This window comes from Cervus canadensis, chromosome 32 (genome assembly GCF_019320065.1).
Source record: "Cervus canadensis isolate Bull #8, Minnesota chromosome 32, ASM1932006v1, whole genome shotgun sequence".
Classification (NCBI taxonomy): Eukaryota; Metazoa; Chordata; class Mammalia; order Artiodactyla; family Cervidae; genus Cervus; species Cervus canadensis.
The window spans coordinates 26,550,216-26,562,869 of NC_057417.1; the positions used below are offsets into that span (position 1 = coordinate 26,550,216).

At 56.0% G+C, this 12,654-nt stretch overlaps 1 protein-coding gene across 5 annotated transcripts in view; it reads right to left on the reverse strand.

The window, feature by feature from the left end:
• Positions 1-12,654, reverse strand: part of GTF2IRD1 (GTF2I repeat domain containing 1) — a 115,433-nt gene that overhangs the window by 18,784 nt on the left and 83,995 nt on the right. The window contains exon 23 of one of the 5 annotated variants that reach the window (XM_043455670.1): positions 12,206-12,637. The exons of the other annotated variants lie outside the window; for them this stretch is intronic. Within the exon in view, the coding sequence (XP_043311605.1) occupies positions 12,633-12,637 (5 nt within the window). The 3' untranslated portion in view covers positions 12,206-12,632. Of the gene's footprint in view, positions 1-12,205; positions 12,638-12,654 lie in introns of those variants that run through there. 5 annotated transcript variants of the gene reach the window in all.

Sequence of the window (12,654 nt, forward strand, 5' to 3'; positions counted from 1 at the left end):
GCACCACCCAATGTTGAGTTTTGACAAGTGGACCATGGTTCTACAAGACGTTAGTGTCCTACATGGGTGAGACTGTATCTGGGAATTCTGTACTATCTTTGCAAGTATTTGTAAATGAAAAATTATTTCAAAATAAAAAGGTACAGCCATCAACCAACTGATCGCTCGTTACAAGCAGGGATGGATGGCAGAATGAGTCACGTGCTGGGGACCACGATGGAGCTGATCAGTGCATGGGGTTCCCTGGGGAGGGGGAGGGGAGGGAAGAAGCCACGCCTTCTCTCCCAGGGTTCTCTCGGGCCGGGCTCTGTGCCTCCATCAATCCATCTCCCTTCCCCAGGATGGAGGTGGGTGGCGGGTGGACCACAGCCTGCCTGGGCAGGTGATCCAGGTTTCTCCTGGAGCCCAGCTGCCTGGCCTCCAGCTGACCCACTGCAACGAGAGCCTGAAACAATGGCCAACGGAGGGCTGTTTGGCCGGGGCCTCCCCTTCTGGGGTTCCTCCAGGCCCTCCCATCTGCCGAACACTAGGATGCAAGCCCTCCATCGGCTAACGACACATGCCTGGCGGAGACAGGACCTGGTGATTTACACAGTGATGCTCTTCATTCCTCACGACAAGCCTGACCTCCAGGTGTTAGGATCTCCATTTTACAGATAAGGAACCTGAGGCTCAGAGGCGTCAAGGTGCCTGGTCAAAGCCGCCAAGGCCACATGGTTTCCGATGGCTGGCACTGAGGCTCAAACCCAGGTCTCTCTGACCCCTGGGTGCCAACTTCCCACCTGAGAACAGCCCAGCAGCTTGGCAGAGGGCTTCCTGCCAAATTCTCTTGCAGCTCCATTTAACTGTAAATTAAAAATTCGCTTGCAGCTTGAACCTGCAAGACAGGCTGGGCAGAGCAAACATCAGGTTTTCTTGGAGGGGCAGTCTATCCTGGATGGACGATCCTGGGAGCGGACATACTCATGGCCCTTCCCAAGGGAAGTTACCTCCTTCCCTCTCCCCTCCCCTTCCCTCCTTCACGGTCCCAAGGCCAACAAGGCCTAGGCTGAACTGTGGCCACGACCAGCCAGGTGCAGAAGGCCGCCCACTAAGTGTGATTGGCAGAGCATCAGTGCCCAGTTTGGGCAAGGTGGGCAGAGGCAGTCAGCTGACCACATAGGCTGGGGCTCCGCTGTGCCAGAGGGCAGGGAGAAAGAAAGTATTTTGAGTTCGCTACAACAGTGGCGAACTCTGCAGCTGGGGACCCGAGAACAGATGCTCCCTGTGGGCCGAGCATGTGGTCTGTCTGCACGTGTTCACGATTACAGCCCCAGCACCCACAGAAACGCCCGACACATCACAAGCACTCGGCAAATAACTGCCCGAGAAATTAAACTCCCATGTGCCAGGCACTCTTCTTAGACCTCGGCACGGATTCATTCACTTAATCCTCCCGACAACACTAGGAAGCTGGCCCTAGGAGTATCTCCCTCCTGCAAATGGGGGGACCGAGGCACAGAGAGAAAGCCATCTGCCCGGGTGACACAGAGAGTGAGCAGGAAGCCACGATTCATCCCAGATCACTGGCCCCCTGGCAGTACAGCCTCTCCGCCGATGCTGCGAGGACAGGCAGAGGGTCTAAAATCGTACTGAAGGCTCATCACGACTCAGTTTCTGCACGTGGGGAGGAACCTGATCTTCCTTCTACCCCATCCAGCTCTCTCTGCACCCATAAGCCCAAACCCATGTTTCCACCTGCCTCCCCAAGCACCTGTGCTCTGCACATCCCTGCCCAGGCTCTCCCCAGGCCTCCCTCAAACCTGTCCCTCCTCCCGTCTCGTGGGTCCCTGACCCCACCCTCCTACACGGTCACTCAGGAGGGAAACCTCGGCTGAATAGTGGCCCCCAAAGCTGTCCATCCCCTAATCCCTGGAGCCTGTTTCTTCACATGGCAGAAGGGACTATGCTGCTACGCTTAAGGATCTTGAGATGGGGAGACGATGCAGGATTATTTGAGTGGACCCCAAATGCAATCACAAGAGTCCCTGGAAGAAGGAGGCAAGGTCAAAAGCAGAAGGAGTGGGCACAACAGAGGTTGGGTGGATGAGCTCTGAGGATGCAGGAGCGGCCACAAGCCAAGGAAGGCAGGCAGCATCTAGAAGATGGAAAAGACAAGGAAACAGATTCCCCCGAAGAGCCTCTCGAAGGAACCCGCCATGTGGGCACCCTGACTCCTCCTGTAAGGAAATGAACCTGTGTTGCTTTCAGCCACTGAGTTACTTCAGCCACAGGAAACCCCACCCCTCTGCGCCCCTTTGCCTCCAGCTACATTTTTTTCAGGGCGTGCCAGATGGTGAAGAACCCATCTGCCAATGCAGGAGACATAAATAAGAGATGTGGGCTCGATCCCTGGGTTGGGAAGATCTCCTGGAGGAAGAAATGGCAACCCACTCCAGTATTCTTGCCTGGAGAATCCCTTGGACAGAAGAGCCTGGCGGGCTGCAGTCCATAGGGTTGCAAAGAGTCAGACACAACTGAAACGGCTTAGCACGCATGCACGCATGGTTTTTCAAGTAAGCGTGTATGGATGTGAGAGAGGGACCATAAAGAAGGCTGAGGGCCCAAGAATTGATGCTTTCACACTGTGGCGTTGGAGAAGACTCTTGAGAGTCCTGTGGACTGCAAGGAGATCAAACCAGTCAATCCTAAAGGAAGTCAACCCTGAATATTCATTGAAATGACTGATGCTGAAGCTGAAGCTCCAATACTTTGGCCACCTGATGCAAAGAGCTGATTCACTGGAAAAGATCCGGATGCTGGGAAAGACTGAAGGCGAAAGGAGAAGGGGGAGGCAGAAGATGAGATGGTTGGATGGCATCACCGACTCAACGGACATGAGTTTGAGCAAACTCCAGGAGACAGTGGAGGACGGAGGAGCCTGGCGGGCTGCAGTCCATGAGGTTGGGAAGAATCAAACATGACTTAGTGACTGAACAACAACAACAAAATCCAGGTACATCCTGTCACCTTTGATGCAGCAAGAACATCTCGGCTGGCCTCCCTGAATCCATCCTCTCCTCTGCAAGTCACTCAGATTTATTTAAACAGTCTGTTTGACCATGTCCTTCTGTTGCTTTAAACTCGCTGAGGGCCTCTCTGTTGTCCATGGGGCAAATCCATTCTCCTTCCCCTGGTGAACAAGACCCTCTGCTGGAGTTTTCACCCAGCCCTGCACTCCCTGGGTCCCCACCCGAGAGGTGGAAGGGAACCTGCTGTTTCATGAAACAGACAACGGAAGCCCAGGCCTCCTCTACTTTGCGGGGAGGAGAGGAAGCCTCTTCCCGCTCACCTTGTGCAGCATCTATAATGCTGAGCAGTGGGGACTGGGGCCGGCTGAGAAGCCATCGTCGCTCAGGGCCTGACCTCTGATGTCCTTGCAAGATGCTCAGCCATGTCTCTGAGCCGTGGGAGCCTCAGGGTCACAAGGGGAGAAGGGCCTCCTCCCAGGGAGAAGAGGGTTCTTCCACTCACCCCCAGGACACCACCCTCTCCTGGCTCCTCCTGGTTTTCTCCTGACCTGCAAAGACCGAAGGTACCAGGGTCCTGACCCTCTGACTCCACTCACTTCTGATGATCTCGTTCTGTTTGGGCTTTATTTATGTATTTTTATTTTTTGGCCTCAGTAGGCGGCATGTGGGATCTTCGTTCCCGGACGATGGATGTGCCCCCCTGAATTGGAAGTGTGGAGTCTTAACCATTGGACCACCAGGGAAGTCCCCGTTTGGGCTTCAAATATTACCAGCAATGCGCTTGTGATTCTTCAAATGACACATCATTTGATGTGAACGATCACATTCTGAATCCCCTGCTTGTATGTCAAACTGCTCTTGGAGATGTGTGAGCATGCTCAGTCGTGTCCGACTCTTTGCGACCCCAAGGACTGCAGCCCGCCAGGTCCTCTGTCCTTGGGATGCTCCAGGCAAGATCACCGGAGTGGGTTGCCATTTCCTCCTCCAGGGGATCTTCCTGACTCCAGGATCGAACCCGCGTCTCCTGTGTCTCCTGCATTGGCAGGCAAATTCCTTACCACTGAGCCTCCTGGGAAGCCCCCAGACTTAATAAGCCCCCAACATGCCTGAGACCTCCCCCAGTCCCTTCTCCGGCACCTCTTTCTGCATCTTCTGAATCTCAGCTACCTACTGACACCTCCACCCTTGCAGAAGCTCAGTCCAAAGCCCTGAGGTCAAGCTTGACTCCCCCCACCCATCCTCTTGCTCACAGCCCCCACCAGCAAATTGTTGGTTTTAGCTACAAACTCTGCCCAGAGTTGAAAACTCACCACAGCTACAGCCACCCCCGGGCCTCGCTTGCGTTGCTTTGACCACCTCCTTACATCGCCCCCGCTGCCTCCCTGCGTGTCCTCACCCAGCAGCCTGAAGGGTCCTGTTAGATCCTAAACTGGATTCTGTTTCTCCTCTGCTCCAAAGCCTGCACTGGCTCCCAGCTCCCTCGGAATAAGGGTCGGCATCCTGATCCAGCTCCCACAATCGGCCTTCTCTCCCACTTCCACCCCATCTCCTACCATGTCCTCCACTGGACCTCACCTCCCACCCAGGCAGGGGAACTCAGGGCCTCTGCAGTCGGTACTTGGCCAGCAAGGTTCTTCCCTACGTGACCGCCCCCCCCCGGCTCACTACTGCCCCCTTCAGGCCTTTGCTCACAGGCTTTCCCTGGCCACCCCCACATCAACTGCTGCAACTCCCTAAAAATAAACACAACCTCTCCCATCTGACTCTCAGCCCTCAACATCTGGTACCCTTGATCCTTCGCACATCGTCTGTTCTCTGCAACCACACCAGAATGTGAATACCATGAGGCAAGAAAGTGAAGAAAGCGAAGAAAGGTGAAGAAAGGGCAAGTGTCACTCACTCAGTTGTGTCCAACTCTTTGCAGCCACATGGACTGTAGCCCACCAGGCTCCCCTGTCCATGGGATTCTCCAGGGGGTCTTCCCTACCCAGGGATCGAGCCCTGGTCTCCTGCCTTGCAGGCAGATTCTTTACCGTCTGAGCCGCCAGGGAAGCCCTCAGCCCCAGTGTCCAGTCCAGCGGACACTTCGGGACTGTTCACGGACTAAGTAACTGGCCTTTTGCTCCCAAACCTGAAGGGTCCCTTCTGCAGGCTGTGTTGTCCTGTCCCCAAGCCTGCAGAGGGACTACAGAGGGTCCCAGTGTCCCCATCCCCGCCTCCCACCACCACGAGGTCTCTTTTGCCACCAGACCCCTGGAGGTGGCTCAGACGGTTAAGAATCTGCCTGCAATATAGGAGACCCGCGTTCGATCCCTGGTTTGGGAAGATCTTCTGGAGGAGGCAATGGCAACACACTCCAGTATTCTTGCCTGGAGAATCCCATGGACAGAGGAGCCTGGCGGGCTGCAGTCCACGGAATCGCAATGAGTCGGACACGACTGAGGGACTAACGCTTGCACTTTCTTTCCCTGGAGGTTGGCAAGATCCAGTCCGCCCAGGAAACCATGCGTGCTGAGCCATCCTTTGTGCCCCCTCCCCCCACCCAGGCCTCCACTTTTTGTGGCTCAAAAACGCATTTATCAGCCAGAGAGCTTCGGTTGGGCACGAGGCGCCTGGTGACCCCCGAGCTGATCCCATTCCAGCCCAAATAAAGGCGATGGTTGTTCCTGTCGGCTTGGGTGGTCCCAGCTGGGGAACTAGTTCGAGTGAGGTTTTCTGGAATGCTGCAGAAGAGTTTGAAGCCCCTCACTGTTCCCGTCTGGGGCCCGAGCCCCCTGCCTAACAACAGCTGGGACCCTTGGGGGAGCAGAGCTGGAGGAGGACAGGGCTGGGACCACCACCAACCGCCCCAGGGGCAGGGTGGGGGGCAGCCTGTGACCCCCACTGGACCCCCACAGGCCAGGAAAGGGTGGGGTCTCCTGACACCACATTGTTCCACGGCCCACGGGGCCGCCTCGCCTGGAAGAAAGGAGGCAGGCGGCCAATTCTGGGCCTGGCAGCCGGCTGTCTGCCCACAAAGGCCTCCGGGCCCCGCCCAGCAGATGCCAGCTCCTCCCGGAATGGCAGAAGGGAGATCATTACTGGAGCCTAATTAACAAAGAAAAGCAGAGATAATTAAGTGGAGAAACATGTGGCGGGCGCTGGAATTGTGATATCTTTAGAAACTTGAGAAAGGACGATCTTATTTTGAGCCCTCAAGAGCCTGACGGAGTTGGAAGGGTGGAGAGGGGGTGCGGTAGGGAAGAGAAGAAGGGGGCGTGTGTGTGACAAGGCCGTAGGGTGGACCACGGAGGCTGTCCCTGCTCCATGTGACCTCAAGGCCGAGAGATAGCAAGTTTACTTTCCCAGGTCAAAGACAGTATGTTAATCCATCCAAGGTCACAGACAGTAAATCCAAGGTCACCTAGCTCCTGAGTGGGGCCAGCAGGGGACTTCTTCCTGTTCCTATTCAGTCCCTTCCCCAGTGCCCTGTGCTGGGGTCACTGTCAGGCCCTTCTCCGGAAAGTCCACCCCTCCCAGCACCCAATGAGCGACAGCAGACCTAGAAGAGGCCCCATGGGGACAATGACAAGAGGTGCCATGTGGGGCTGGGGCCATTCTCTGCTCATGAAAAGTGGAAGTATTAGTCGCTTAGTCGTGTCTTACTCTTTGCAACCCCAGGGGCTGCAGCCCGCCAGGCTCCTCTGTCCACGGGATTCTCCAGGCAAGAATACTGGAATGGGTTGCCATGCCCTCCTCCAGGGGATCTTCCTCATCAAGGGATGTAATCTGCATCTCCTGCATTGGCAGGCAGATTCTTTTCCATCTGAGCCACCGGGGATCCTTCCCGCAAAAGGGATCACAGCCCTCCCCTTGGCAGACCCTTCACCCAGAGCTGAGCTTCTCAAACTGGGCCTCAGGCAACACTGGGGTGGGAAGTAGGTCAAATGGGATGCCAGCAAGTCATATTTTCTCAGCAGAATGTAATCTGACAGAGTTCCTTAAATGAAAAGCCAAGTGGAGGGTTTATGGAGCAGGGCCCTTCCGAGGTAAAGCTGGGGCCCAGCAGAGCTTGGACCCTGGCCCGCGGGGGTGCTCGGGCTCCGGCCGTGGGGACATCAGCGGAAGGGCTTGCCAAGGCCGGGTCTGCAGGGTCCAGTCCACGCTGCAAAGCCAGGCCTTCCAGGCCCTCCACGCTCCGGCCTAGCCGGCCTTGCCCGCCCGAACACAACAGGCCATTTATTCCTCTTCTTCTTGCCTCGCTGGAGCACCCAGGACAGCCCTGGTGTGGCTGGGGATTTGTCCCACTCCTCAAGTAGGGGAAGGAGCCGGAGGTGCAGGGGTGGTGCAGGTCAAGGGCAAAACCGGACTTGCTGGCCTTAAGCGGAAGTCGGTAGCTCTGCTCTGACTATGGGGTCCCTAGCCCCTTTTCTCGGGTGGTGAGTGGGAGTAGGGGGGGGGTTCCTGGCTGCTCACCACAGAGTTCCCTCAGGTGGCAGGGAGGATGAGCTGCCGGAGACCAAATAACCCAACCAAAAGAAGACGAAGCTGGCCTGACGCCTAGGGAAACTGTGTGTTTAGCCAGAAGAGACCAGGGGCAGACAGCTGTGGGAAAGCCTGGAGCAGGGCGGCAGGGGTGTCAGTGGGTGGGGAGGCCCCTGGGTCTGCGCCCTCCCTGGTTCTAAAGGGCTGGGGCTCTGGGCAGACAGGCACAGCATGCACAAGCCAAAGGTAGCTGCAATGGATAAAGCCTTCCCCCATCTCCTGCAGCGCCCTGAGGTGAGTGGCTGCTTGGATGCCTCCAGTGACGGGGAACTCACTACCTAACAAGACCCCCCCCTCCCCCCGCCCTTAACTGCTGTTTTTCAAGATCAGTTCTAGAATATTCATTTCCTTGATCCCTCTGGTGTTGCCTAGGCCTCTGCTGCCGTCTGAGATCTGCAAAGAGCTGCCTGACTCAGCTCTTCTGACCAGCAAATCCCTCCACCTTCTTCCCTCAGGCTCCACCTCATCTGTTCCTTCACAGGCTCCTCGCCCTCAAGGTCCCGTGGAGGGCAGTGAGCTCCTGGGCTCTGCCCTGGGACCTCTCTGCCCGATCCACGCTAGCCAGAGCGGTGGTTGCAGCTGCCACCTTCACCCAGGCTGGGCCCACCCCCCGTGCCACCTGCAGGCTCTGGGCACCACTTGGGTCCGGCCAATTGCACATGTGCTCCTGGGTTTCTCACGGGCCTACAGATCCAGCCCTGAAGATGGACACCACCGTCACCCTTCTGGAACCTTCTGCCCTCACTGCCCCCTCACTCCCCCCGCCACCTCTAGATCCTAATTCCACACACCCCTGGGTCCTGCAGCCCACGCTGCCCCAGTTTTGCCTTCTCCCATCCACCTCAGTGGGTAGAAGAGTGGTTACCATGGTAATCATAAGACAAGACAAATCCAACCCTATTATTTCCTTGACAGAAAAAGCTTGCAATGCTATGGGAGAAAGCTTGAGTCACCAGCATTTACGTCAAGGCCATGTATGATTCCGGCTTCATCCTGGTGCTGCCGTCCACCGGCACCGCGCAACACCGCTGGCCCAGGCTCCAGAACAGCCCTGGGCGTGACTGTGGCCCTGCGTTAACCACCTGACTGCTTCCTTCAGCCCCAGTGTGCTCAGCTACAAAATGGGAATGAAGAGAGTACTGATGTTGCAGGCTTGCTGTGAAGACACCACGAAGCTCGGGTCAGAGGCCCAGGGCCAGGCATGCTGTGGGCGCTCAGCGAGGCACTGAACTTGCTCAGGGCTCGGGAAACCCAGGCTGCTGCCGTCCTACTTCCTGGGGATCAACCTGCGGGCAGACACGCCTTCCAAGGCCCTGACCCTCCCTGTCCTGACGACCTCTCCTCCCTCCAGCCATGTCTAAACCCCTTGGTCATCAACAGTGGCGGCCTCTCCACAGTGTCCAGGTCATACATTCTTCCGGGACTGTTCCTTCCCATCTTCCCAGTCCTTCCCCTAGGACCCTGACTCTAACAATCCTTCTTCCCACACCCCTCCGCCCCGAGACACAGTCTTCTGTCCCCATCACCCTTCCCCTGTCCCTGTCTGGGCAGAGGGGCTATCTGGCACATGGTCTCAGCATCCCCCATACCCCTCCTGTTCCCTGGGGGACGCCCTTCCTCTGGCCATCTCCCCATCCTCTCTGCCACTGGGTCACTCATGTCTCTAAAATCACACCATCACTATTCAATATCCAAACCCCTCTGCTAAACCCCGTTTCACCCTGTAGCTCCTACCCCTTCTCTGCCTTGTCCCTAATGAGTTCCACGTCTTTTCTCTCGTTCTCCCCCCGAGCCCACGATTCCAATCAGGTCCCCTGCCCTCCTTGAAACTGCTCGTGACCGCGTCACCCCTGGACCCCTGGGCTGCTCCGTCCCACGGCCCCATCTCAGGCCTGACCTCGCAGCAGCACTGGGCCCGGGTGATCTGTTTCCTTCTCCAAGTTTGTCACTCAGTTTCCAGGACATCACACCCTCTGGGGGTTCACTTATCTCTCCTTTGCTCTCAGAGGGCCCCAGAGTTCTTCCTCGGACCCTTCGTGACCGTCCAGGCCCAACACTACTATGATCCAGTTTCATGACTGATATACACGGGATACAGAATGGCTCCCGACTGCGTGTCTCCTGTGGGGCTCTCTGCAGCTGAATGCTCTGCCCCTGAGTCACACCCTCCCCCAAATGGGATTCTCTCTTGTTTACAGATCCAACTGCCTTCCTAACCTATTCATTTGGGTGTCAAATCGGCCCACCACTCAGATCCTACCTCCCCTCCTCCTCCAAAGTCCTGATGCCATCCTTGATCTTTCTTTCCAACATCCCTCGTCCATACTCAGAAGTCCTGTTGGGGGATTTCCTGGTGGTCCAATAATAAAGACTTCGCACTTCCGTTGCAGGGGGCACGGGTTCAATCCCTGGTCTAATCCCTGGAACTAAGATCCTGCATACCGTGAGGCTTGGCCGAAAAAAAAAAAGCAATCCTGTTGACCCTATTTTCAAAATATGTCCAGGGCCCCAGGGCGTTTGCACTGATGGGACTCTTCTCCCTGAATGTCTTGACCTAGATTTCTATATGGCTTACACCCTCTCTTCATTCAGGCCTTTACTCCTGGTAGCCTTTCTAAAACTGTGCTCTTGAAAGAAAGTCCTATTTTTGTATTTGTCTCCATGGCACTCATCACTATTGAATATATTATTTGTTTTTATTTATCTGCCTCCCCGACTAGAATATAAGCACCATGATGGCAGAGATTTTTTTTTTTCCTATTTTGTAGTCCCAGACCTTGCTTGGCATAGAGAAGGCAGGCATTCAATAATGTTTTGTTGTTGTGCAAATAAATGAGCTCAGAGGACTGTGAGCCTAAAGGGTTAGACAGGAGTAATGTTATAGGTGCTGGTAGCCAGAAGGGGGCAGCAAAGACCTACCTAGTATGGATTGGGGGGGGGGGGTGGGAAGAGCCTGGGAGCGGGCTGTGTGACCTCCAGTGAGCTCCTTAACCTCTCTGAGCCTGTTTCCTCTTGTAGGACAGGTTGGGGAGGAAGGGGGAAAGAAGATCAAATGTGCTGGTATGGGAAGGCTTGGTAGCTGGCAGACCATTGAATGAGCAGATGTGAGGTGTCCACGGTGTGCGGAGTTGCCCCGTTGTTCACTCTTGGGGGACAGGGCTGGAATTTAACTATCATGCACCCCGAGGACAGAGCATTATAAAGTGATTTAAAGACACAGGAAAATGCTTATCTTTTAAGCATGCGTGCTTGTAAGTTTATAGAATGCACAAGATATACAATTAATAAGCTTGGGGGAAATCTGGAAGAAATGTATCATCATAATAGTGAATAGCCATTTATGGACATCCCTGGTGGTCCAGTGGTTAAGAATCCGCCTGTCAAAGCAGGGGACACGGGTTCTCTTCCTGGTCCGGGAAGATTCTACATGCTGCCGGGCAACTGAGTCCGTGCACCACAAGGTGACTGAGCCCGAGCTCTGGACCCTCGAGTCACAACTACTGAAGCCCGTTCGCCTAGAGCCCGCGCTCCACAAGAGAAGCCCGCACACCTCAATGAAGAGGAGCCTGCTCGCCACGACTAGAGAAAGCCCATGTGCATCAGATAAAAACCCAGCAGAGCAAAAAAAAAGAGAGAGAGAGAACCTCCTCCAGGAAGCCTTCCCGACCCCCTGGAATAACAGTAATGACTGCCAACCCCACTGGCCGAGCCCTTCCCATCACAGCTGGTCCAGAACTGACAACTTTACAAATACTTCTCTGAGTCATCAGCAGGGGGAAACCGTCCTCCACGGCTGACCCACCGCTGCCCACCACTCAGCCACCCAGATCGCCTGGGGAAGCAGGTATGACCAGCTCCATCTCACCAAAGAGGAAGTGGAGGTTTGGAGATGAGCAATAATGATCCCAGGGTCACATGGTTAGTAAGAGGGGTCAGGGCTCTCAGCCTGGGTCTGTCCGCGCGCCAGCCTGTGCTCTCTCACGGCCCCCACACTGCCTCAGCCCTCAACCCCAAAGCACATTATCTGCCACCCCTCCACGTGCCCAGGGCTCCCGCCTCCGGTACAGCCCCCCTTCCTCCAGGCTCTGGTGCCTGCCACCGTTCCACCTTCCCTCGAGACCCAATCTCTAGACCCCATTCCCCTTAGAACCCCGGAAGCTGGCCCACATCAGGCTTCCGTGACTTTCCGACAGTCTGGGGACAGCCCTTTCTGGGGCAGGAGCGGCACCCAGTGACCTCTGGTGAACCCTCGGAGGCCCCAGGGAGCCTGGACGCCTTCCCAGCCCAGTGTGACAAGTGGCATGAGTAAGCGCAGAGCTGGCCTGCTCCGGCCCCTCGGGGCTGACACCTGGCCCGGGGAGCCAATGCCTGGAAAGGCGCTGGCAGTTCCACCTCCGAGGCCTGGGGCCAGGGCCACATTCCCGTCTCCTCTTCCAGGCAGTCTGCCATCCTCTCCGGTACCACGTGGGCAGAGAAAGCATTTCCAAGGGGCTTCCCTGGTGGCTCAGATGGTAAAGAATCTGTCTGCAATGCAGAAGACCCAAGTTTGATCCTGGGCTGAGAAGATACCCTTGGAGAAGGAAATGGCAAGCCACTCCAGTATTCTTGCCTGGAAAATTCCATGGACAGAGGAGCCTGGCAGTCTACAGTCCATGGCGTTGCAAAGACTCGGACACAACTGAGTGACTAACATTTTCATTTTCTCCACACACAACAGGGGTCATGGGGAAAGCTGATGGGAGGGTGGGCAGACTGGCACAGAAAAATGGGGGGGCAGGTGGCCACCACGGGGTAAAGGCTGAGAGACTCAAGAAGCTGCTCAAACAGAAAGATGCACCATCAAAACCCCCATGCGGGAGGGCGAGCCGTGGTCAGTGGAAGAGGTCACCCCCGGAAGGAGGCAAAGGCTGCTGGCTGCCGCTCTGCCCCCAGCGTTTCTCCCCAAAGCCCGACTCGCCACTATTCGGTGGCTGCTCTGAATGATGTGCCACCTGTCTGGCATCAGATGGAGCAGGGAGCCAGGGGTGGGGTCAATGCTTCCTCCACTACGGGTTGGGCATCCCAGGAAAGTCACCGAAGTTCCCTTGCCCTATTTCTTCATCCTTAAAAAAGGGACAGA